Genomic DNA, 23,467 nt, shown 5'->3' on the forward strand with positions numbered 1-23,467 from the left:
AAGCCTGAGTCAGACCTGTTTCCATTTCCCTCCTGTTCACCCTTTCAACAGCCGTGCCTGAGCGTCTACGGTGGGCCAGATGCTGTGCCAGTGCCGGGCGCCTGGGAGAATAAGACGAGGGCACACCTTAGACTTCTTATTAGCACCCCAGCTGGAGAAATGTTAGGGGCCCCCCAGGTCCAGAGTCAGGCCAGAGCCAGCTGCCTTCATCCAGAGCAAATGGAAACTTCCATATCAACAGAGTCTGGGGGCCTCATCAGGGGCTCGGGGCCTCTTCTCCCGGAGAGAGGACAGTGTGTTTGAGGGTGGGGCCAGGAGCCTCCCGGGTCAGCCCTTGAACCAGAGGGTGTTTGAGGCTGGAGGAGCAGGACGAGGAGAGGGTCCTGGGGCCCAAGGTCAGAGGATACCAGGGGGAAAACTGACACCTTGGGAGGGCTGGTGAAGTGAGAGAGAGGGACTTGGGGTCGATTCTGTAGGCCCCAGATCAGGAGACAAACAGTACCTCCCACCCCAAGAGAACGAACAGGCACTTCAGAAGTTTCAACTCGCCCCATCCGTACAGCGGTCACATAGCACCAAACGCGATCGGTAACCACCCCACAGCCTCACACCCAGGCAGCGAATCCGCCGCCGGTTCCCTCCGTCCCAGGCGTGCCGGCAATGCCATACCCACTGCGTCTTGCCCTCCCACGCCTGGGCCTCCAACCCCTGACCCAGTCTCCTCGTTCAAGGGCAGCTGCCCCCTCGGTCCTCCTCCACCCTTTTGCCCCACTCAGATGCCTGGTTCCCAGCGCCGGTTGTGTACAATCCTGACATGCCCCGGCAGGCCGAGCAGAGGAGCCGGCCCGGCAAGCCTGCGAGTCTCCCCGCTCTCTCCCTCCGCGTGCCGGTACCCCTGGGCCCGGAGCGCTTGGTATGGGCCATGGACAGGGCGTAGCTCAGTCTCTCCAGACGCATGCTTTCCCCTCCAGGACCAAGCTCGCCCTGAGCTGGGGTAGTCATGACACTCCTCTCCCACCCTTACACTGGGCCAGAGCCAAGGAAGGCTGGCGGGGGGTGGGGGGGTGGAGGAGAAGGCGGGGGAGCAATTGCAGTGCCAGAAATATCACTGTCATCTCAAGGAGGATCAGTATCACCTAGTTCTTCAGTGTCAGCGCGGTCCAGGGCCGAGCACATGAGTCTGCAGCCCTGGAGGCAGGCAGGTCTGAGTCTCGCCTCTACCTCTTTCTGGCTGTGAGACCTCCCCAGTCACTGAATCTCTTTGAGCTTCGGTTTCTCACAGACCACATGGGAATGGCACTAATTTCTAGCTCACACACACACAGGCCCTGGGCACATAGTAGGGATTCAATAAATGCAAGATTTTTGTTGTTGTTTTCCCTTTATTTAAAAACAAAAATCTTTTATTGTGCCCTATCTGGTTTGGCTCAGTAGATAGAGCATCAGCCTGTAGTTTGAAGGGTCCCAGGTTCAATTCTCTCTCATCATTGATGTTCCTATCTCTCTATCCCTCTTCCTTCTTCTCTGAAATCAATAAATATATATATATTTTAAATATTTTATTGTGCTGAAACCGGTTTGGCTCAATAGATAGAGCGTCAGCTTGGGATCTGAAAGGTCCCGGGTTCGATTCTGGTCCAGGGCATGTACCTTGGTTGCAGGCATATCCCCAGTAGAGGGTGTGCAAGAGGCAGCTGATCGATGACTCTCTCTCATCGATGTTTCTAACTCTCTATCCCTCTCTCTTCCTCTCTGTACAAAATCAATAAAATATATTTTTAAAAAATATTTTATTGTGATATAATTAATATTCACCATTATATTAGTTTCAGATGTACAACATAATAATTCAAAATGTGTGTGCATTGTGAAATGATCACAATGAGTCTGGTTAACGTCTGTCATCATCTGTAGTTACAGAATGTTTTGTTGTTGTGATAAGAACGTTTAAGATCTATTCTCTTAGCAATTTCAAATATGTAACACTGTATTATTAACAGATAGTTGCCATGCGGAACACTACATCCCCATGACTTACTTTAGAATTGGATGTTTGTACCTTTTGACTTCCTTCACCATTTGGCCAACTCCCTCAATACCCCCCTTACTCCCTTACTCCCCCCCCCCCCAGCCCCCGTTCCCAGCCTCTGCAACCGCCAATCCGTCCTCTATGAGCTTGGTGGGGTTTTGGTTTGGAGTGTTTTTTATTAGGATTCCATGTCTAAGTGAGATCACATAGTACCTGTCTTTCTCTGTGTGACTTATTTCACTTAGAATAGTGCCCTCAAGGTCAATGCAAGCTGTTTGGATTGTCTTTTGGATATTCATAGTCTCACACGCCCAGCCACACTCACTTTGAGACATGCAGACAACTCAGCCACAGGTACACAAAGATGCGGTGACACATGCAGACCCGCAGGGAGATCTGCCCAGAGCCAGGTGAACCCCCTCATGTGGGCATCACGGCCACCTCCCCCTGCCAGCCCCCCGCAGGCTCCGACATGCCCCAATGCTCCCCAAGCTGAGAGGAACCTTCGGGAGCCCCCTTCCCTGGCAGGGACCAGCGCCTGTCCTGTAGGTCCTGTGGGAGTGGGGAGAGGTGGGCGACGTGAGACACCAGGGCGGGGCCTGCTCTCAGCGGGCAAGGAACCTGGCAAAAGTGCCAGGCTGGCAGGGCCTTTCCCAGCAAGAGAGCCCATTTCCTCCTCAGGAGGGAGGACGCCAGAGCAGCATCTTTCCCCACGGTGGGAAATGAGCACTTGAGGAAAAGGGTGAGTCTAGAGCCAGCCACAAAGTAAACAGCAGGGCCATTGCCTAGGCAACTGCAGGCCAGCGTGGCCACAAGCCCTCTCCAACCCCCGACTTACTCCACTCAGCAGCCCCGCATGCCTCCATGCGTGCCTCCATGTGTCCATTCCGGTCTCTGGTCTGTCTGGGACTCCCCCCAGAGAGGGCCTCTGCCTCCTCCCTCGGATTGGGAGCGCCCTCCAGCGGGGTTGGGTTTTTTTGTTTGTTGTTTGTTTGTTTGTTTGTTTGTTTTGCCCCATATTCCCCGTGTAGGGTCTCCCAGAGGTCACGGCCAATGTCTTTCACCTCAGATGGGAGACGACGGCTCAGGGGCATGGCCTGCGTCTCCCTCAGCAGGCTGAGAGCTGCGAAAGGACAGGAGCTACTGGACTTTCAGGTATAGGTTTGTGTTACTAGCATGCTTTGCACACAGTAGGCTCTCAATAGCTATTTGTTGATGGTGAGAATGTGGAGAAATTGGAACCCTTATGCTATTGCTGGTGGGAATGCAAAATGGTGCTGTTGCTATGGAAAACAGTATGGTGGTTCCTCAAAAAATTAAACATAGCAATTCCACTTTCGCCTCTGTACCCGAAAGATAAGACAGCAGGGCCTCAAACAGATATGTGCACACTCATGTTCAAGGCGGTGTTACTCACAAGCCAAGCGGTGGAAACAACCCAGATGTCCATCCATCGAAGAATGGATAAACAAAACGTGGTCCCCCAAGCACCCATCCGCCCAGGAGCGGCTAAAACAGCTATGGTACACTTACACAACAGAATACTAATCAGCTGTAAAGAGAGAGAGAGAGAGAGAGAGAGAGAGAGAGAGAGAGAGAGAGAGAGAGAGAGAGAGAGAGAGAGAGAGAGAGAGAGAGAGAAAGAGAGAGAGAGAGAGAGGGAGAAATTTACCCTTTGCAGCAGCATGGGTGGACCTGGAGAGCACTATGCTAAGTGAAACGAGCCCAGAGAAAGACAAGCACCGTACCATTCCACTGGTATGTGGAATCTGATGAACCAGCGGAGCTAACGTGCAAAATAGAGACAAACTCATAAACAGAGAGCAGGCTAACAGCTGTCAGGGAATGGGGGTGGACTGGAGGTGGGTGGAGGGATTGAGCAAAAAAGAAAAAAAGAGAAAGAATTCATTGGCACGAACAACTGTGCGGTGATTGCGAGGGGGGGGGTGAGGGATTAACAACAACAAAAAAAGGTATATTTTATGTTATATATATTTTACCGCAATAAAAAAAAATGGCAAGATCAGAATTCAAATGGGAATAAAAAACAAAAAACTCTTGTTGGAAGCAGATAGAACAAGTGAATAAATCTCCCATTGGGGGCCAGAAGCAAGCCCACCCAGAGACTGTCCGGGGCAGCTGGCAGCCTCTGCTTCCCACCCTTCTCCCTGCCTCTCAGAGCCCTGATTGTCACTTTTGGAGGCCCTCCTACTCCCTGCACAGGGGAGCTCTGGGCTGCAGGGAGTCTGAACTCTGATGCCGTAGGTCCTTGGCATCGATGAGGACCTCCATCTGTCAGAGGCTGACCTGTCGGAGGCACCGACTCTGGGGAGGCCCTAGCCCGTGGTGTCAGGACCTTGGGAGAACTTTCCTACAAAAGCTGGGCGAAGGTGAGGTCCCTGCCCCCTGAGGGCTGACCCCGCACAGCGCACACGTCTATGCTAAGCCTACAAAACACCCATAACATACACACACACACGGGTGCGCACACACGGGCCAGTTCCTGTTCCCACATGCTCTCCTGGGCGCACACTCCAAGACAAACATGCCTGCCCCCTGAAGGAGGCGGTCCTGTCAGAGAGCAGGCAGGTCCCGTGTGCAGCAGAGCCCCCTGCTGGCCCAGCACAGCACACCACGGCCGTCCTTCCCTCACCCTGCCTCAGGGCATCCTCCAAGCCCCTCAGCCCCAACCACACCCAGGACCACCCCCTCCATCTCCTCCAGGGGAGCAGGTGGCTGCGGAACCTTAGGAAGGCTCTCCCTTCGCTCAGGGGGCTCTGGAGAGAGGCTACAGCCTCTTAGACGGAGTTAAGGGCAGTCACTCCTGGAGGCAGGAGAATGCACACAATGACTCTTCTCCCAGATCATCACATCCATTCCGAGACAGCCCACCTCAGCGGAGCCGGGAGGAGGGGGGGAGGACTCTGGGAGTGGCTCTCCCTATGAATGTCTGCCTGTTGTCTGACCACCTGGGCAAAGGCAGCAGGTGCACCCGCTGTTGTTCTGTTTTGTTTTGTTTTGTTTTTCAGGGGAGAGCGCAGTCCTAGTCACGCTGAGACCACATCTCCTCCCAGGGCAGGCCTCTGCAGATTCCGAAAGTCTCCCTCAGGGCACCCGGGGCTCCCTCTGAAGAGAGGCTCTCAGCCCCACCCCTGAAACCACCCACCCCCTCAGCCAGGCCCTGCCCAGCCTGCCCAGGTCATCCCTCCACCCCGCCTGGGAGCTGAGCCTCTCCCTCACCCAGTCCACGATGCCCCGGAGGCAGCGGGAGGGCGGAGGGGACAGATTGCTCTGCGGGGACAGCCTCCCCTGGCTCGTGCCCATCAGGGAGCTGAGGCGGTTTCTGGGCTGGGCTCTGGGGTCAGGAGAGGACAGATGGGATTGCCTTCAGCCCCAGCTCCTACCCCTCACCAGTTGCCTGGCCCCGTATTAATAGTTGGTGAGTCCTTACTATATGCCAGGCAGGCTGCAGATGCATGACCTCATTTAAGAGCAGAACAGCCTCTTCTCTCTCTCTCTCTCTCTCTCTCTCTCTCTCTCTCTCTCTCTCTCTGTCTCACACACACACACACACACACACACACACGCACGCACACCATCTTGGCCCCTTGCCTCCAAGCCCCAGTCGAGTGCTAGGTAGGAAATGCTGGGCTAGCCCACAGGAGCAGAGAGAGGTCACTGTCCCAGCATCGAGAAGGCGGACATGGAGAGAAAGGGTCACACTTGCCCTTGGTGCTGGCCCTAGCCCTTTCCCAGCTATGTGACCTTTTCCAGCTAGGTCACTCGGGTTTTCTTATTTCTTTAGCTACAAAATAAAGCTGGGGCTAGCAGCCTGACAAAGTTGCTGGGGAAGCATTTGGGGAACTGATAAATGGGAGGTGACATGGCCCCAGCCCTCCATTCCACCCATCAGAGCAAACTCTGTTTTCCACTTCACCGTGTCCACTGCTCTGCCACGAGCTGCCATCACTCCCCTGGCAGTCCAGACTGGTTGCTCTAACATTATGACCACCAGACTCCGTGGGACATGCCTCCAGGCTGGCACACACCCACCGCACCCCTTCCCTCTGTGTTCCAGCTACCCCGGCCTCCTTCCTGTTCCTGTGAGGGCCCGGCACCCTTCCAGCCTCAGGCCCTTTGCACATGCTGTTTCTGGAATGCTGTTTCTCTCCCCCAGCTCCCTTCCTGCCTTACCAACACACACCCTGACTAACTACTACCCACCCTACATTTCTCAGAAAAGAAAAAAAAGTCACTTCCCCAGAGACACCTCCTCTGGGCCCCAAACCAGGCCTGGCCCCTCTGCCCCCTCTCACACACTCTTGAGTTGGAGTCTATAAACTTATGAGGCTATTTTGACCCTCTTCCTACCCTACCCCAGGGCTGAGTTCTGGAAGGCAGGCACCGGCTGCTTTGCTGGTGTCAGATCCCCGGCTCCTGGCACAAGGTGGGCGCTGGGCCTACCATTTCTGACTGTGAAGGGATGGGCGAGCTTCTCCTCAGAGCGAGCCTCTGGGAGGTGTCTGCCTGGGCTGCTTCAGATCTTTATCTAATTTTTTTTTTTTTGCATCCTACCCCTTCCTCAGTGGGACCAGGTCCAGAAAGTGGGGGTGCTGGAATAAGGATAAGGGTGGGAGTGGGGGAGCTGCTTCAATCTCCTTTGCAGTCCTCGGTCCCCTCAGTCCAGCTGGCCAAGTCCTTGGGGTCCACTCAGGGCTGGCCCACCACATCCACAGTCCCCTCTCTCCAGAATAAAACCTTGTCTCTCCCCTCCCTGACCTTCTCTTGACGGATCCCTATCCTCTAAGTCTCGGTTTGACTACTTCTGAAAAGCTTCCCGGACAGACGGTGGACTTCCGGACTGCGAGCTAAGGAGCTTGCCAGGGTCCCACAGCGAGTGGCAGCTCCGATTCAAGCCCAGGACCAGGTGGGTCTGTCTGGGGTCTGTCTGCCCACAGAGCCCAGGCTCCGGCCACCGCCTCCTTCCCTCCAGGCTCTCCCGGGAGGCCCGGCCCAAAGGCGCGCCCCTTCTCACGGCCTCAGTTTCCTACTTCGGACTCCAGGCTTCTAGGAGACTGGCAGAGAGGATGAAGGTAGGGGGGAAGCAGGGGGAGGAGGGGGTAAGGGGAGGAGGGAGGAGGCAGGGAGGAGCGCAAAGTGGCGACAGCTTCGGGCCAGCCAGACGTGAGAAACGCCAAGTATGCGAACCACGCCAGCCCTGAGCTATGAATAGTGCGGCCAGGCTGGCAGCGCGGTCCGCCCGTCCGCCCGTCCGCCCGCAGCCCCCCGCCCCCGCCCCCGCCCCCTCTTCCCGCCCCAACGCCTCCCGCGCCAGCCCGGGAGCCCCCGGGGCCTGAAAAGGGGCGGAGCCGGAGGAGGCAGGCTCCGGGGCGAAGCCTGAGTGGCCGGAGTGAGGGGGGGCGTGGTCATGCAAATGCGGAGCAGCGGGCGTATCTGATTGGCGAGTCTTTGCCGGCCTGGGAGCGCGTGCCCAATGGGCACTCAACCAGGATCAGCGAGCGCCCACCCTGTCCTTCGGCTCAGCGCGGGGCCTCCGCCCTCTTCCGCTTCCCTGGCGTCCGCGGTTCCCAAGCCCCGAGCGGCCCTGGTTCCAATTCCACCGATCCTGTGCCCGGGAGGCCGCGCCCCCTCTCTGTCAGGGGCCTGCCACCCTCAGGCACCGTCTCTGCCCGCCCCAGCGCCAGATCAGCCTCAGAATGGCACCTGCCCTGCCTGGGGACCCCCTTTCCTCACCAGTGACCGCAGTGGGGGGAGCACACTGGGCTAGAGACCAAAACCCAGTCCCCAGCCCTGCCCTGCCCTGCCCCTGGGTACCCCCAAACAAGTCAGTCAACCTCAGCCCCACTCCTTTTTCTTGCATTCCAGAACCGTGGGCTGGGGTCGCTGAGGGTCTGGCACCCACACGATGCTTAACAAATCTTAGTTTGGTGGTCCACAAGGGATTTTCTTAAATTAATAAAATCAATGATTCTCTTTCATCACTGATGCTTCAATCTCTCACTCCCTCTCCCATCCTCTCTGAAATATATATAAAGATGCACACATCTCCCTTTCCTTCCCCGCTGGGACCTTTTCCTTGCCAGTGTCTCCCAGATGCTCGGGTCCCACAGTGCAGGGAAAGTGTTATCTGGGAGACGGGGTGTGGCCCAGGAGCATTAAGGACATTCCCAGGCCCGGCTTCCGCAGAGTGCCATCTTTCTCTAACCCTAATTGCAGCCTGGGGCAGGAGCAGGACCTGACTGCAGAGCCTGGAGGTTCGGTGCCTGGGAAAACTAGGCAGCAGCCAGATCTTAATGCCAACCGGCCTTTGTTCACTTGGTGATTATTCCCGTGTGCCCTCTCATTTCCTGAGTTTCGGGCTCTCTGTGGGTCTTGGGATCTGGATGAAAAAGACAACCCTGCTCTCCAGGGGGTTCTTCTCTGTTTTACCTGCCACCCAGCAGCCCCACTAAGATTGTGTAACCACAGGTTCTGAGGTTTGCATCTACCCTGCCAGTCCAGAGCACTTTTTTTAAAAATATATTTTATTGATTTTACACAGAGAGGAATTGGGAGGGACAGAGAGTTAGAAACGTCGATGAGAGAGAAACATCGACCAGCTGCCTCTTGCACACCCCCCACTGGGGATGTGCCCGCAACCAAGGCACATGCCCTTGACGGGAATCGAACCCGGGATCTTTCAGTCCGCAGGCCGACGCTCTATCCACTGAGCCAACCCGGTCCCAGCCAGAGCACTTCCTGACACCCTCTGTCAAACATATTACAGCACGGCAAGTGTGGCCCAGTGGCTGAGCATGACCTGTGAACCAGGAGGTCAGGGTTCAGTTCCAATCAGGGCATGTGCCTGGGTTTCAGGCTCAGTCCTCAGTGTGGGGCATACCGGAGGCAGCCAATCAATGAATCCCTCCTATCAGAGAGGAAGGGAGAGGGAGTGAGAGATTGAAGCCTCAGTGATGAAAGAGAATCATTGATCAGCTGCCTCCTGCACGGCCCCACTGGGGATGGAGCCTGCAACCCCGGGCATGTGCCTGGATAAATGACCGCCTGGTTCATAGGTCAATGCTCGCCCACTGAGCCACCCTGGCCAGATGAGATGTGTGCCTCTCCCTCCGTCTGTCAGCAGCCCTAGCCTTGTGGCATGGCCCCCATTTCCTGACTCGCTCTCCTTCCTCTTACAGACATCCCACCCCCTCCCGGTCTCTAGGCCCAACCTCAGCTGCCCCATCACCCCCACAGGTGCTGCAGGGCAGAGGGGGCACAGCACCAAGGCTTCATTAGACTAATGAGGGCTCAGCTCTGCAGATGCCAGTGCAAGATACAGGAGAGGACCAGGCCCGCCTCAGCCCCATCAGGCCCTCGGCCCGCAGCTCCCTCCGCCCCCTCTCGGGAGGGGAACCAGGGCCACATCCCGGGAGGAGGGAAGGGAGATTTAGGGGAGTCTCCCCAAGTACAGAGAGGCCATGATGCCGAGAGACTGGTGTGTAGAAAACAGCATCAGGACAGGGTTCTCACCTGGGCAGCCAGAGGCTCCACTGTCCACTCCTCAATAAAAAACAACAACAAACAAACAAACAAAATCTAACAGAAACCCACTCCTCTCACCCTCCTTCCACGGAATCACAGGGGTCACAGGAGACTGGGGACTCTCCACCACCCTTGGACTGTAACTCAACGCCCCGTGCTCCCTTCTCAGCTGGCTCCCATCCTCCTCTTCCTCCCGCTTCACCTCTCCCTCGCCCTCTGCCTCTGTCTCTGGGCCTCAGTTTCCCCATGAGTCAAATGGAGAGGAAGGGAGGTAGAGGTGGCCTATCTCCAGTTGAAACTTTTTTTAAAAACTTGTTTTTATTGATTTCAGAGAGGAAGGGAGAGGAAGAAAGATAGAAACATCAATGATGAGAGAGAATCATAGATCTGCTGCCTACTGCATGCCCCACACTGGGGATGGAGCCTGCAACCTGGGCATGTGCCCTTGACTGGCTGACCCTTCTGTCCACAGGCTGACACTCTCTATCCACTGAGCCGAACCAGCCAGGGCACCAGCTGAAACTTTTGAAGCTGTTTCCTCTTAGGGAACTCCTCTCTCACCCCCACATATTCCCCACCCTCTTGTCCCCCCTCCCCCGCTGCCCCTCTCCCTCTTTTGGAGAACAATCCAGATATGGAATCTCTGTGGTGGAGGGTGGGAGTCTCCACTTCAGCCCGTCCTGTCAGCCTTTTGGGGGCTCTCAGGGGCAGGAAAAGCTCTGATGACTCAGCTCTCTACCCCATTCTCCTACCAAGGCTAAGCCCCACATCCACTCCCATCCCCCACCCCCATTCTCCCCAAGGAACTCTCACAGTCTTTGAGGAAATTAAAAAAAGAGAAAGGCCCTGACCGGTTTGCTCAGTGGATAGAGCGTCAGCCTGTGGACTAAGGGTCCCAGGTTCGATTCTGGTCAAGGGTATGTACCTTGGTTGGGGGCGCATCACCAGTAGGGGGTGTGCAGGAGGCAGCTGATGGATGTTTCTACCTCATCAATGTTTCTAACTCTCTCCCTCTCCCTCCCTCTCTATAAAAACTCAATAAAATATTAAAAGAGAGAGAAGCTATGAATTTAGGAACCCAGAATCAGACAGAAATCATGACAGGAGCCAAAGGAACCTTTATCAGGGCCAAAATGAACTCTGCCCTTCCCGGTACTGACCCCCCACCTGGAGGCCAAGACCCTGGGCTGGTCGTCCTCCCACAAAGCTCCTGCCAGTGCCCCAGCCTGGCCGCATTCCTCCAGCCCACACACCTCCCGCAGCTGCCCACAGACCCCGCCTCTGCTTCCATCCCGTCCTCCTTGCACCCCGCCCCAAGCTGTCTCTCCACCCAGGGGTTCAGACTGAGCTTTGAAAGGGTCACTTCAAAGAGGACCTGCCTGGGAGAGCCCAGCCAGACCCAGGGCCGGCTCCTCGGCCAGATTCCCGCGGCTGGGGACAAAGGCTCCGCTGTTCCTCCGACCCCAGACGCCCCCAAACGCAGTAGGCATAAGAAGTCTTTCTTTCCCCAGTTCCGCTCCTTGCAGGCCCTTGCTCTTTGCCACTGGGAGGAGCCCTGGTCCCTCCTCCAAGAGAGACTGGGCGTTTAGGGGCTGGGGGAGACAGGGAGCTCCCAGCTCCCTCACGACCACCACCACCACCACCACCAAACACCCGCCCCATTGAGTAGCCAGAATGTGAGGCAGCCTTGGGGCCGACTTCAGGACTAGGGTCCTGGAGCCTCACGGCCCCTCAACCACCAAGCCCTTTGCAGGCCTGCAAGGGCCTCCCACCCATCAGAACCATGCCCATGCTTACAGGCCGCCGTCTCCAGGAAGTCTTCCAGGACTCCGGTCCTCGGAGGAACCTCCCAGCACAGCAGTGAACCTCTCATTTCTCTCTCCAGTCCCCAATTTCCTACCACACGGCGCTAATCCCAGAGCAGAGCCCGGCAGGTTCTCTGAGGCAACCTCTCACCCAGTGCCTGGATTCTCTCTGGTCCAGCCGGGGCTTGCTCACCTCCTCCGACTGGGGCCCTTGTCACCTCCAGGGGCAGCTCATTTCGTCTTCGGATTACTCAGACCACAGAGGGTGCCCTTTACTGAGCCCAAAGTATGTTGTTCTCATTTCCATCCATTGATGGTTGTTTGTTTAATCACAGTTGTTACTATGAGCGCAGATTACAGATGTCAGCCACTTTACCTATATTACCTCATTTAATCCAAAACAATTTTGGAGGGATTATTTCAGGGACAAGAAAACTGAGGCCCAAAACACTGAGCTTGGCCAAGGTCACAGAGTGAACAAGGGGTAGGGCTGAAATTTGAACTTCGGCAAGGCTGAAGTCAGGGCCCAGGCACTCAGCCTACCTCCTCCCAGTGTGCCCAGGCGCCATGCGGGGCAGACCACACCCCACACGGAGTCTTCTTTTTTCCGGTCCGGCTCCCCCACCAGCCTTTGTCAGTACATGAAGTGATGGAGTCTGATGTTCATTCAAACCAGCACATGGGGAGCAGGGGGAGTCAGAGGGGAAGCACACAGGTCTGAGCAGGTGGAGGAGATGACCCTGCCGTCTTAGGGCTTAGGACTGGAAATCCGTGAGCACCCCTTCCTGTGAGGCGGAGAGAACTGGTGTCCATGACCGGCCCTGCCCCAAACCAAACACGCGTGGGCTCTCCAACTATGGAGCTGAACATGTCAGGGCCGGAGAGATGAAAAAAGGAAAGACTTCTTTAGTCCAGTCTGTAGACCTTTCCCATGTGCCCACTGCCCAGCACTGTCCCCTTGGAATTCTGGGAGAAGGGAGGGCAAGAGAGAAGCCCGAGGACTGGGGTCCCCAGTGGCCCCTGCGTGGGTGAGTCTCCCTTTCTTTCCAGGTTTGGCTCAGGCACTCCTGGCGCAGAGAACACGGTGATGCACTTCTCGGCTGCCGTCCCAAGACACCAATCCCGGCCACTTCCACAGGGTTAGATCTGTGGCCAGCACACTCATCAGTCCACAGAGCCAAATGTCAACAGCACAACGACTGAGATTTCTCCTGAGAGCCAATTTTTTTAAACTTAAACTTCTTCCAACGCCATTTCTTCAAAACAGACTCGCCCAGGCCGTGGTATTCTATGAAAGAGCCACACTCAAGGGGCCAAGGAGCTGCATGTGGCTCATGAGCCGCAGTTTGCTGACCACGGGGTTAGATGACCAAATTCTGAGGTTTTTTCATACTCTTGTCAGTCACTGGGTCAGTCAACAAACAGCACTGCGTGCCAGGCTCTGTGGCTACCAAGATAAACAGGACACCTCTGGGCCTTCCTGGAATGAGGTTAAGAGCAGGGTCGACTCCTTAGCCCTGCCACCAGCTGTGTGGCATGAGGAAGCCATGTAATCTTTTTGTGCCAATGTCTTTGCCTGTCAAATGGGATGATGATAATGCACCTACTACCTAGAGTGGTAAGCACTTCGGAAGTAGTTGCTATTATTATTTTTCTTGCCCTCAAATAATGCCAGTCTGGTCGGGGAGACTGACTTGTAGACCGCATGTCACAATGCCTGGGGCAGAGCGAGGCCCGGTGTACCCTGGGAGGCTAAGGGGTAGCGGGGAGGAGAGACAGGCTGCTCCCTGGCCTGCACTTCACAAACATTTATGGGGACCCGCTCTGTGCCAGGCACTGTGCTGGCCACGAGGGACACAGAGATGAACAGGACACATTGTCCACTCGTCCTTGCTCCTCTCCGCCCTCCCTTCTCCCTCCTGGGCCCAGTCCCAGAACCCCGCACCGAGGGGGGCAGGAAGGACAGAACCGATGGTGCGTGGGGAGGCATGGCCTGGGGGCCGGGCAATCGGAGCACCTGGGTCCGAGTCCACCACTCACAGGCCGCCTGCCATTGGGCACTCTCTACCTCAGTTTCCACACTGAGACAAGATGACCCTCTGGCCCTGACTGGTTCGGCTCAGTGGATAGAGCGTAGGTCTGTGGACTCAAGGGTCCCAGGTTCGATTCCGGTCAAGAGCATGTACCTTGGTTGCAGGCACATCCCGGTAGGGAATGCGCAGGAGGCAGCTGATCGATGTTTCTCTCTCATTGATGTTTCTAACTCTCTCTCCCTCTCCCTTCCTCTCTGTAAAGAATCAATAAAATATATTTTTTTAAAAAGAGAAGACCCCTCTGGTCCTGACCCACACTGACAGCTGATGAATATGCTCCCTCCCCACAGGGCTTTAAACTCGCCCCCGAGTCCAGTCCCAGGGCCACCCCAGCCTGCTGTCCCACTGAGGCAGTGGGGAGAAGATGCCTGCCTGGCACGAACTGGCACTGCCCTACTGATGAGCTGGCACCATTTCAAGTGGAACAGGGGGGCCTGGATCTAAAGGCGGGTTGTTGGGAGGGGTGGGGGCGCGAGGGGAAAGGCAGAGCCAGCTCCCACAGGCCCTATTCATGGCTCTCTCTGGGGAGGGAGGGAGAGCGGGATAACTAAGCCCAGGCTTTATCCAAATCCCTGACCAAGCCAATGTCTCACCTTTGAACCAACAGGCCAGGAAAACACCAATGAACCGAACCGTGACCAAGTGCTCTGGGCTGGCGGGGGGCCCGGGGGTCAGAGGGGTAAACAAGCTGATTCCCCACCCACCAACCATGGACACCTAAGCCCTCGTCACCCTGAGGCCTCTTGCGCCCATCCCTGCCCCGCCTGAAAGAAAAACAACCAAGCTCCAAGAGGCTGACCTTGACCTTGGGTTGTGTCCAAGATGGACCCGGCTTTGGGGTGCGAATGACACCAGGACAAGGCAGGTCCTGAGTCGAGGAACAGCAGGGGGAGAGGAGGGACTCCAGCCGGATTGCCGGACCCCACCCTGGCTCCGCCACTGTGAGTGATGTGATTTTGTTCAAGCTATCAGCTCTCTGTGCCTCAGTGCCCTCCACTGTAAAATGGGAATGATGGTACCCGCACCTCGTGGTTGTGTTGCAAAAATAAAAGAGGCCATTTATATAAACGCTGGCCCAGAGTAACTGCTACCCATGTCTTAGCTACCAGCTGTACTATTAAGGAAACTCCCCCTCCTTAAAAACACATTTTGGGGGGCACTAATGTATATGCTCATTTGACTATATCTGATCCCCTGTGAACCGTCTGTATTTCTGCACTGGAACCCAGCTCCGTCGGAATCTACCAGAGCCGCTGTGGGGGAGGAGAGCTCCCTGCATGATGCCCCAGGCGGGCCTGGGACGCGGCAGTGTGTAAGCCTTTCCCTGGAAGTTCTCCCCAAGAGCTAACTGCAATCCCTCCTGCTGTAACTTACTCCATTCTCCTCCTCTGGACTCTCTTTACCACACACACCAGGGGATCCCTCTAAGAATCCCTGCAATGAAGGATGAAGCAATACGTGCCTCTGCCCATTTCTGCACTGCCCTGTTCTGTACCCGCACCCTCCCTTGCCCCCGCTCCCATTCACGCCAAAAATGCTGCGCCCCTGGACGACCGGAGTGGCCTCCTGCTCCCTTTTCCCATGAGCTCAGGGTCAGCCTGAGGAGGGGGCCCGCCGACGACACCCAGGCTGCCCAGACCCAGGGCCTTGTCCCCAGGCCCAGGCCCTCTCTCTTGGACTGGGATCCTCAAAAGCCTGCCCCATCCCCCATGGTGTTCTAAAGCCACCTTCCCGATAGCGCCCTCCTCCAAAAGCTCTCAGCGTGTGGCTCCCATCAGGAGACTGGGGAGCCCTAGCTGGTGTGGCTCAGTAGATAGAGCATCGACCTGTAGACTGAAAGGTTCTGGGTTCCAGTCAAGGGCGCATGCCAGGTTGTGGGCTCAATCTACAGTAGGGGCCATGCAGGAGGCAGTCAATCAATGATTCTCTCTCATCATTGATGTTTCCATCTCCCTCTCCTTTCCTTTCTGAGAGAGAGAGAGAGAGAGAGAGAGAGAGACAGAGAGAGAGACAGAGAGAGAGACAGAGAGAGAGACTGGAGTGCAGAAACCGGAAACTCCTAGCCCCTTGCTCACATGGTGGACTCAACCACCATGTGAGCAAGTGGAAGAGGCTGAGGTTGGGGCCTTTGAGTTAGGTTTGGAGGTGAGATGACGTTATGTAATCGAGATTCACATCGAATGCCGATGAGCACAGCATCTCAGCGCGAGAGCTGGGCCACTGTTGGGAATGGGCCTGTGGCCCTGGCAGAGGGGAGGACCCCGGGCCAGGCCACGGGAGAAGGTGGGGGTGAGATGGCAGAGGACTGGAGATGAAGCATGTGGTGGTGTGTGTGTGTGTGGTGGGGGGGTGTAATCCAAGAGACTCAGGCTTAATGACCTCCACCCCCACCCCCTGTCCATCCTGAATTTCAAGTTTGTAATGAGGAGCACTCTGGCTGAGCGGCGGAGGGGAGTCCGGGGGAAGGGAGCACGCGTCCCTCCAGCTCCGGAGACACACTCAGCAGCTTGGAGTTTGCAAAGCGCTAGACCCCCAGCTCCAACTCTGGGAGGCGCACCCCCACTTCCTCCGGCCCCGTCAACAGCGGAGGAGGCCTCAGCCCAGACCTGACCCCAACATAGACCCCCAGAGAACTTCTTTTCCCCGCGGGGGCCGCCTGGCCTGACAGTCCAGCCCTGGAGCTGGGTCAGGGGAGGGCCTGTCCGGAGCTCTGGGACCGGGCGGCCGGGCTCAGCCGCGGGGCTGGACCCCACGGACACCCGGGCCCCGCCGGCCCCTCCCGGCCTCCGCAGCTGGCGGATGAAAGGACCCGAGCAGAGCGGCCGGCGCTGAGTAATCCCGGCCCCGCGGGGACCCACCCACAGCCGGTCCGCGGGCGTCGGGAGCAGCCGGGGTCCCGAACCGGGTCTCCTCCCCGGGGCCCCGGGGGCGAGTGCGGCGCGGGAGGGGGCGTCCGGCCGCCGCGGCCAGGCGTCCCGCTCCGGGACCTCCCCCCGCTCCAGCTGCGCCGGGGCCTCGCCAACGGAAAACGAAAACTCGGGCGGAGGAAGCGGCGGCGGCGCCCCGCCTGGGAAACCGGACAAAAGGCGCGGGCCGCCCGCCCCCTGGCCGGCCGCCGGGGTCCGGGCACCGCCGCCCGGCCCGTGCCCCCTGCCCCCTGCCCCCTGCCCCCTGCCCTGGCAGCCCCGAGCCCGCCCCGGCCTACCGTCCCCTCCCCGACCTCCTGCCCGGGCAACTCTCTCCAGCCCCCCTGCCGGCCCCCCGCCCCCCGCCCCCCGTCCCGTCCCCGCCAGCCGTGCCCGCCGTGCCCGGCGCCCGCGCCCCGCGCCCCGGGTTGTGCCCGCCGAGCAGGGGCGCCGCGCCCCGGGCCCCCCGCCAGCGCCCGGCAGCCCCCGGGCCACCCCCCGCCCCGACCCCGCGCCTCACCTGGGGGGGCCGGGGCTCCGGGCGCGGCGGGATCCCGACCAGGCAGAAGGCGACTCCATTCATCGGGCGGCAGCGGCGGCTCTGCGGCCCGGACGCTGTGGGGGGCGCACGCCGGGACCCGGGGGCGGGGCCGCTCTGAGCTCCGCCCCCCGCCCCCCCCCCCCCAGCTCCCGACGGGGCGCACGCGCCGCCTCCCGCGGGGCGCCGGGGGCAGCGGGGCCGGATGGAGGGCAGAGCTCGGCCTGGGCCCCAGAGGTGGTCCCGGGGAGACCGTCCGGGCCAGCCCTCCCGGGGACCGGCCCAAACAGACGGCGACCCGTGCCGGCCGGGGAGAGAGGACCAGGGCACAAACTGGCCGATGGAGCGGGAGTGAGGGAGGCCAGAAGGGAAAGGGAGGCAGAGAGAGACGCAGCTGGACAGAGGCAGAGGCAGAGGCAGAGGCAGAGACACAGAAAGCGTGAGCGAGGCCAGGAAAGTCAGAGACGGCGATGGAAGACTTGGGACAGAGGAGAGGGAAAGACAGAAAGAAGCTTAGGGAACGTTCCATCCTGAGACTCAAGGAAGCTGAGACCAGGACAGAGATGGTGATACCCAAGTGGCCAAGGGTTTGGGAGGAGGGGGACATGCTCCCCTCAGCTGAACACCCCCCTTCCCAAGGCCGAGTCTGGGCCCAGGCCCTTCCAGAGGCGGGAATAGAGGCTGGAGGAGAGAGGCTGCCAGGCGCCCCAGCCCTCTGGGCGCCCACCCAGCCGGCCGGTGGCTCAGGCCTCCCGGCCGCTCAGAGGCCTTCCCCGCAGCAGGCCGCAGTGAGAGCCAGACCCCTCGGGCCTCCAGGCACAAGCAGCCCTGCTTCACTCTGAGCTGGGCCCAAAGAGCAGCCCCTCATCTTTCTGTCCCCAAGCAGACCCTCCGGCCAGGCCTGGAGGCTCAGTCCCTCGGTCCCTCATTTCTGAGGGGCAGTGTTCTCTGCTATCTAACCTCCCTCCTACCTCCCCTTTCCTACAGCCCATGCCTACCTCTCTCCCAAGCCTTCTTGCCGTTTGCAGATTATGGAGAAAGGAAGGGAGAGGCTACAGGCAGACAGGAGTGTGATGTGGATAAGACAGGCCAGGGAAGCGGGAAGGCTGACTCTGTATCCTTTGGAATCACCCACTCCTTCTGGGGCAAGACCTCATACAACTGCCATCGGGCTCCTGAGAGCCAGCCAGGCCCAAGCCCCCGCCCCCTCGCCTCTGACAGGGGTCACGGCCATCCCAACTCCTGTGACCCCGAGGACGGAGATACTGACTTGCTTTTAAATCTTATATTTCATTAAATTTATGTTAAATCCCCTGGAAGTTGATGGAATTGGTGCTCTTGTAATGTCAGAGGGGCAGAAATGACGCCTCTTCTTTCCCCACCCCTCTTTATCAAGGTCATGTGCAGCCAGAATTATCCTCCCCCCTCCTGAGAGTCCTTCCTACTATCTACCCGTGTTTCCCCGAAAATAAGACATCCTTCGAAAATAAGACCTACTTACAGGTTTCCTTCTGAGTGAAATATAAGGCATCCCCCCAAAAATAAGGGCCCCCCCCTTAGGCTAAACATGAGAGATTTGGTCCACCAATTCTGAAAGAAATGGAGTCACAAGAAATTCACCAGGAAATTCAGGAATTGGATTGTTATGATGATGTTCCAGAAGATGATGACATGATTGTCATTGAATAAATGAGTAAATTCTTGACACTGTAGGATTCACAGTTTGTCTGGTTTGTGTTGACAACTACCGTACTACCGTACCGTATACAGGTAATAAATTTCCTTTATTTTCATTTAACAATAAATGTGTACCGTATTCTTCTTCATGGAAAAATGAGACATCCCCTGAAAATAAGACCTAGCGCATCTTTGGGAGCAAAAATTAATATAAGACACTGTCTTATTTTCGGGGAAACAGGGTAACTGTGATTCATCACACTATTTTTATTTATTATTATTATTATTATTATTTTGCTTCATCTTCAACTGGGTTCCTGTTTCTGATTCTTTCTGCCTCATAGCTCCAGTGGTCCAAAGCTTACTGCCACCCTGGCTGAGGGGTCCTTTCCTCTCAAAACACATGGGTGTCTGTGTAAGGGGGGGAGCCCTGGCATCGGAGATGCAGACTGAGCAGAGGCTGTGGGGGAGGAGAGGAGAGCGGTGGTCCCTGGGGTGCCCCTGGCTCACTTTTTCCAGAGCCCGATACCCTCAGACACTGCAGGAGGCGGGAGAGGAAATGAGCTCACACTGGCCGGCAGGCAGTTTCTCCCTCCACAATGCACGGCACTCACCTCCCCCACTTCCCAGAAAGCCTGCTCTGCCCCCACCCTGCTGCCCTTCCCACCTCTTCCTGCACCCTGACCCGCACCCCCATCCTGTCCCGGCCCTCGGCCCTCCCCTGTCCACCTTCTCTAGGACCTCTTCCTCCCATCCTCCCCCCCACCCTGGCTCCCAGTCCCTGACTCCTGCACCCCACTCCCTGCCTCCCACCATCCACCCCCAAAGCCACCCTCTTCCCAGCACACTCTCCTCCTTGGGGTTTCAGGCAGGAAAGCCCAGGATCTTCCCTTTACTCTTCCTAAACTCCCTTCCCAGTCCGGTCACCTTTCTCCATTCACACACGTGTGTGGGGAGCCCTGACACAGGAGGAAATGGGGGGTGGAGGTGGCCCCTTGGGGATCCAGAGACAAGCCTTGCTCCTTCCCGTGAGGGGCTGGGTCTCACCACCCCTGACTCCAGGGTGAGACCCCAGAAAAGGAGGAGGCGAGGCTGGAGGAACAGAGGAAGGATCCGGAAGGAGGTGGCCTTGCGTTGTTACGGGCTCGTGGATGGGGTGCGGGCGGGATGGGGAATGGGGGGAGCACTCCAGGGAGGACTATCATGGACAAAGGCAGGGAAGCAGGAGGGAGTGGACTAGGGTGTGGGTGTGGCCGGAGCCAAGCAGAGGGTGTGTGGACAGGAAGCGTGGAGGGATGAGGAAGGAAACACCGGTGAGATATGACCCTGGAGTGGCTGGGCCGGAGGCACTCAGACTTTAGCCTGGCCTGGAGCAGGGATTCAAGAGAAGATGTGCCATGTTTGTGGCTTGATGTTGGGGGTAGGTTGGAGGTGGGGCGGGGTGGGGGGGTGGGAGCTGCCAGCAGGTGGGGCATTGCACCAGAGCATGGAGCAATAAACATCAGAGGCCCTGGGACTCGGTGACCAACTGGGTGGTGGGGGAAGGAAATAGAAGAGTCTAGAACAACCCCAAAGTTTCTGTTTCAAGACTTCTCAGGGAGAGGAGACACGGCCTATGCCAGTGGTCGGCAAACTCATTAGTCAACAGAACCAAATATCAACAGTACAACGATTGAAATTTCTTTTGAGAGCCAATTTTTTTAAACTTAAACTTCTTCTAACGCCACTTCTTCAAAACAGACTCGCCCAGGCCGTGGTATTCTGTGGAAGAGCCACACTCAAGGGGCCAAAGAGCCGCATGTGGCTCACGAGCTGCAGTTTGCCGACCACAGTCCTATGCTAACTCTTCTGTATGCATTATTCAAATTTAGCCCTACAAAGGGGCTGTGAAATAGATATTATAATCCTCATTTTATGGATAAGGAAACTGAGGCCCAGAGAGCTCGAATCTCTTACCCAAGACCACTTGGGATTTGAACCCAGGCATTCGGGCTCCAGAGTCCACAGACTTAACCCTAAGACTGTGTGGCATAGTGGCTGGCAGCTTAAACCCTGCATGCATGTCCCTGAAGGGAGGCTGGCGTGGGAGACACGGCTCTGAGTCATTGGCAGACCGGGAGTGTGGTTCAGATTCCTCCGGGACAAAGCAGAGAGGAGACCAGACGTGGGGCAGGACCCTGGGACCACCCGCCCTTCGTGGCAGTAAGGGAGGAAGAGGCAGCCAGGAAGCCTGAGCAGCCGGAGGAAGTGGCACGGTGTTGGGCAGAGAGGGCGCTCAGGGTGCGGTGGGGGCAGCGGCCAGGTGGTGCTGTGAGGACGAGCTTCAGGGGTGAGGTCATAAAATCCTACCTGCTAAGAGAATACGCAGGAAAGGGTGGGAGGGAGGAGGGGGTGGCACAGATGAGCCATGGGTGGGGCACGTTTCCATGTGGGTACGGGAGACTGGAGCAGGCACTTGAGAGACAGCCTGAGGGGGTGATGGATGGAGAGGAGGGAAGAGAACCCACACATCTTGCCAGGGCCAGGCCGGGCTGGAAGGGCAGCAGGGGGAAGGTCAGGGAGACCCCAGAGCAGACCATCCAGGGTCAGGACCAGGTGTTATATGGTGTCCTCAAGGAGCACTGAGCCCCAAGACCTGGGTCAGGCCCCCATCCTGCCCGCCTGGCAGCTCTAAGTCTTTGAGGAAAAGAACTTTCTCTGGACCTCGGATTCCCGCTCTGTAAGGCCGAGGCCTTTTCCGCCTGCCTGCAATCTGATAGGGATTCGAAGCAAGCTCTGAGCTGAAAAGGAAAAGCAATGCGGAGAGGCAGGTGATAGGACAGGTGGCCGTAAACCTGGCCCCAGCGCCTGGCCCTTCCACTGGAGGTAAAAGAGCACCCCCTTGTGGAGAAGGGCAAGAAGGCAGGACTAACGGAGAATGCTTGTGTCTCCGGCTTTCAGCCACCCAGTCTCTGCGTGTCCCCCAAAGCAGCCCAGCCTCACCTAGATGCTCCTCTCCAAAGCAAGGGGCGGCTCAGTTCATTCAAGTAAACAAAACATTTGCCCTCGCCGGTTTGGCTCAGTGGATAGAGTGTCAGCCCGTGGACTGGAGGGTCCCAGATTTGATTCCGGTCAAGGGCAGCTGCCTCAGTTGCAGGTTCCCTAGCCCTGGTTGGGATGCATGTAGGAGCAACCAATCGATGTGTCTCTCTCATGGTGCTGTTTCTCTCTGTCTCTCCCTCTCCCTTCCACTCTGTCTAAAAATAAGTGGAAAAATATCCTCAGGTGAGGATCAACAACAACAGCATTTGTCGAGCGTTGACTCTATGCAAATGGCTGTATGTGGTGGTGGGCACAGCTCACTGAACCGTGGACCTCCCTCCCTGCAAGGAGCTCGGATTCCAGGACAGGGCAGCAGACACAGAAAACAGTGGCCCGGACGATGGTGTGAGGGTGGTCTGAGCAGAGCCTCGTGCAAAACAAGCGGGAGCCCTAACCGGTTTGGCTCAATGGATAGAGCATCGGCCTGCAGACTGAAAGGTCCCAGGTTCGATTCTGGTCAAGGGCATATACCTGGGTTGTGGGCACATCCCCAGTAGGGGGTATGCAGGAAGCAGCTGATCGATGTTTCTCTTTCATCGATGTTTCTAACTCTCTATCCCTCTCCCTTCCTTCTTGGTAAAAAATCAATAAAATATATATATTTTAAAAAAAAACAAAACAACAGCGGGAGCCTCCATACTGAGAGGGTTGGGGGGCAGTGTTTGACCTAGACCATGAAGGCTCTCAACTGGCAAGCGGCAGAGGAAGGAGGCCTGAAGACTGAGAGGTGGTGGGGGGGGGGCGCGGTAGGGACCCAGGCTCTGGAAGAAGCTGCAGGCATCCCAGAGCGAACCTCACTGGGCATCTGTGATGGCATAGGGTGTGGCCAGTCCCCACCCTCATCCCTGCTTCCAGCTCCCTGGGGAATCTGGGTCAGCACAAACCCACCACAAAACCCCTCAGTCAGGGGACGTCACAGACCCCTGGCCAGGCTGGGGCCAAGGTACACTGGCTACCGGCCAAGGAACTGGACCCAGCCCAGCAGCCTCCCGCCAGCTGGCTGGGGTGGGAGCCACAGGCTTCGGCTCCTCTGGGCTGGCACAGGGCAGGCCAGCCACACACCCGGAGAAGCCTGGGTCAGGGCAGATGCCCCTCAGGGGCACCCTGTCGGGGAACCTGTGTCATTGGGGGGGTCAGGGAGACGTGGCTGTGGCCGGGGGTCTCAGCCCTGCAGCCGCCTGGCCATCGAAGAGCCGGGGGCTGGAATGTGTGGGAGGGAGTGTGCGAGGGTGACAGATGACGTATAAGGACCATGACCTCACCTCGCAGGAGCTGGAAACTCCGAGGTGGAGGGGAGAGGCAGTGAAATGTGTTGAGTACCTGCCAGGTGCCGAGCTCTTTGCAAACAGGAGATCACGTGCTGCCCGTGACAGCTCCCGGGAGCTCCTGTTTGCCCCGTTCCCTAACGGCAGGGCCGGCTCCGGGGAGAAGCAGCGTGCTGACGCCTCCTGCTGAGCTCTTCCTCCTGCCTGGCATGCCCTCACCAAGCAAGGCCAGGTGCCCCTTCTGGCTCCAAGATGCTAAATTCCATGGTTCTGTGTGAGGGTTTTTTCCTTCGTCCAGCAAATGACCTCCGACCCTGCTTTCTACACTTCCCCGGACCCTGCCTCGCCCCCTCCTGGCGCCTGCACACCCCTGCACACGGGACAGGCCTGCTCACGCCCCTTCCATAGTGGGGCCGGCGGAGAAAGGAGGAGGGGAGGGGAGAGGAGGGAAATGGAGAGGAGGGCAATGGCGAGGAAGGGAAGGGAAGGAGAAGGGACAGGAATAGAGGGGAGGGGTGAGGAGGAGGG

The 23,467-nt window shown here is 57.6% G+C and overlaps 1 protein-coding gene across 3 annotated transcripts in view; it reads right to left on the minus strand.

Annotated features, from left to right (window-relative positions):
- Nucleotides 1–17,038, minus strand: part of ARHGAP23 (Rho GTPase activating protein 23) — a 62,039-nt gene extending 45,001 nt beyond the window's left edge. For all 3 annotated transcript variants that reach the window (XM_036461386.2, XM_045570823.1, XM_045570821.1), the window contains exon 1: nucleotides 16,899–17,038. In XM_036461386.2, coding sequence (XP_036317279.1) covers nucleotides 16,899–16,961 — 63 coding nt within the window. In that variant the 5' untranslated portion in view covers nucleotides 16,962–17,038. The remainder of the gene's footprint in view (nucleotides 1–16,898) is intronic.
- Between the last annotated feature and the right edge of the window lie 6,429 nt (nucleotides 17,039–23,467).

This window comes from Pipistrellus kuhlii, unplaced genomic scaffold (genome assembly GCF_014108245.1).
Source record: "Pipistrellus kuhlii isolate mPipKuh1 unplaced genomic scaffold, mPipKuh1.p scaffold_m20_p_37, whole genome shotgun sequence".
Classification (NCBI taxonomy): domain Eukaryota; kingdom Metazoa; phylum Chordata; class Mammalia; order Chiroptera; family Vespertilionidae; genus Pipistrellus; species Pipistrellus kuhlii.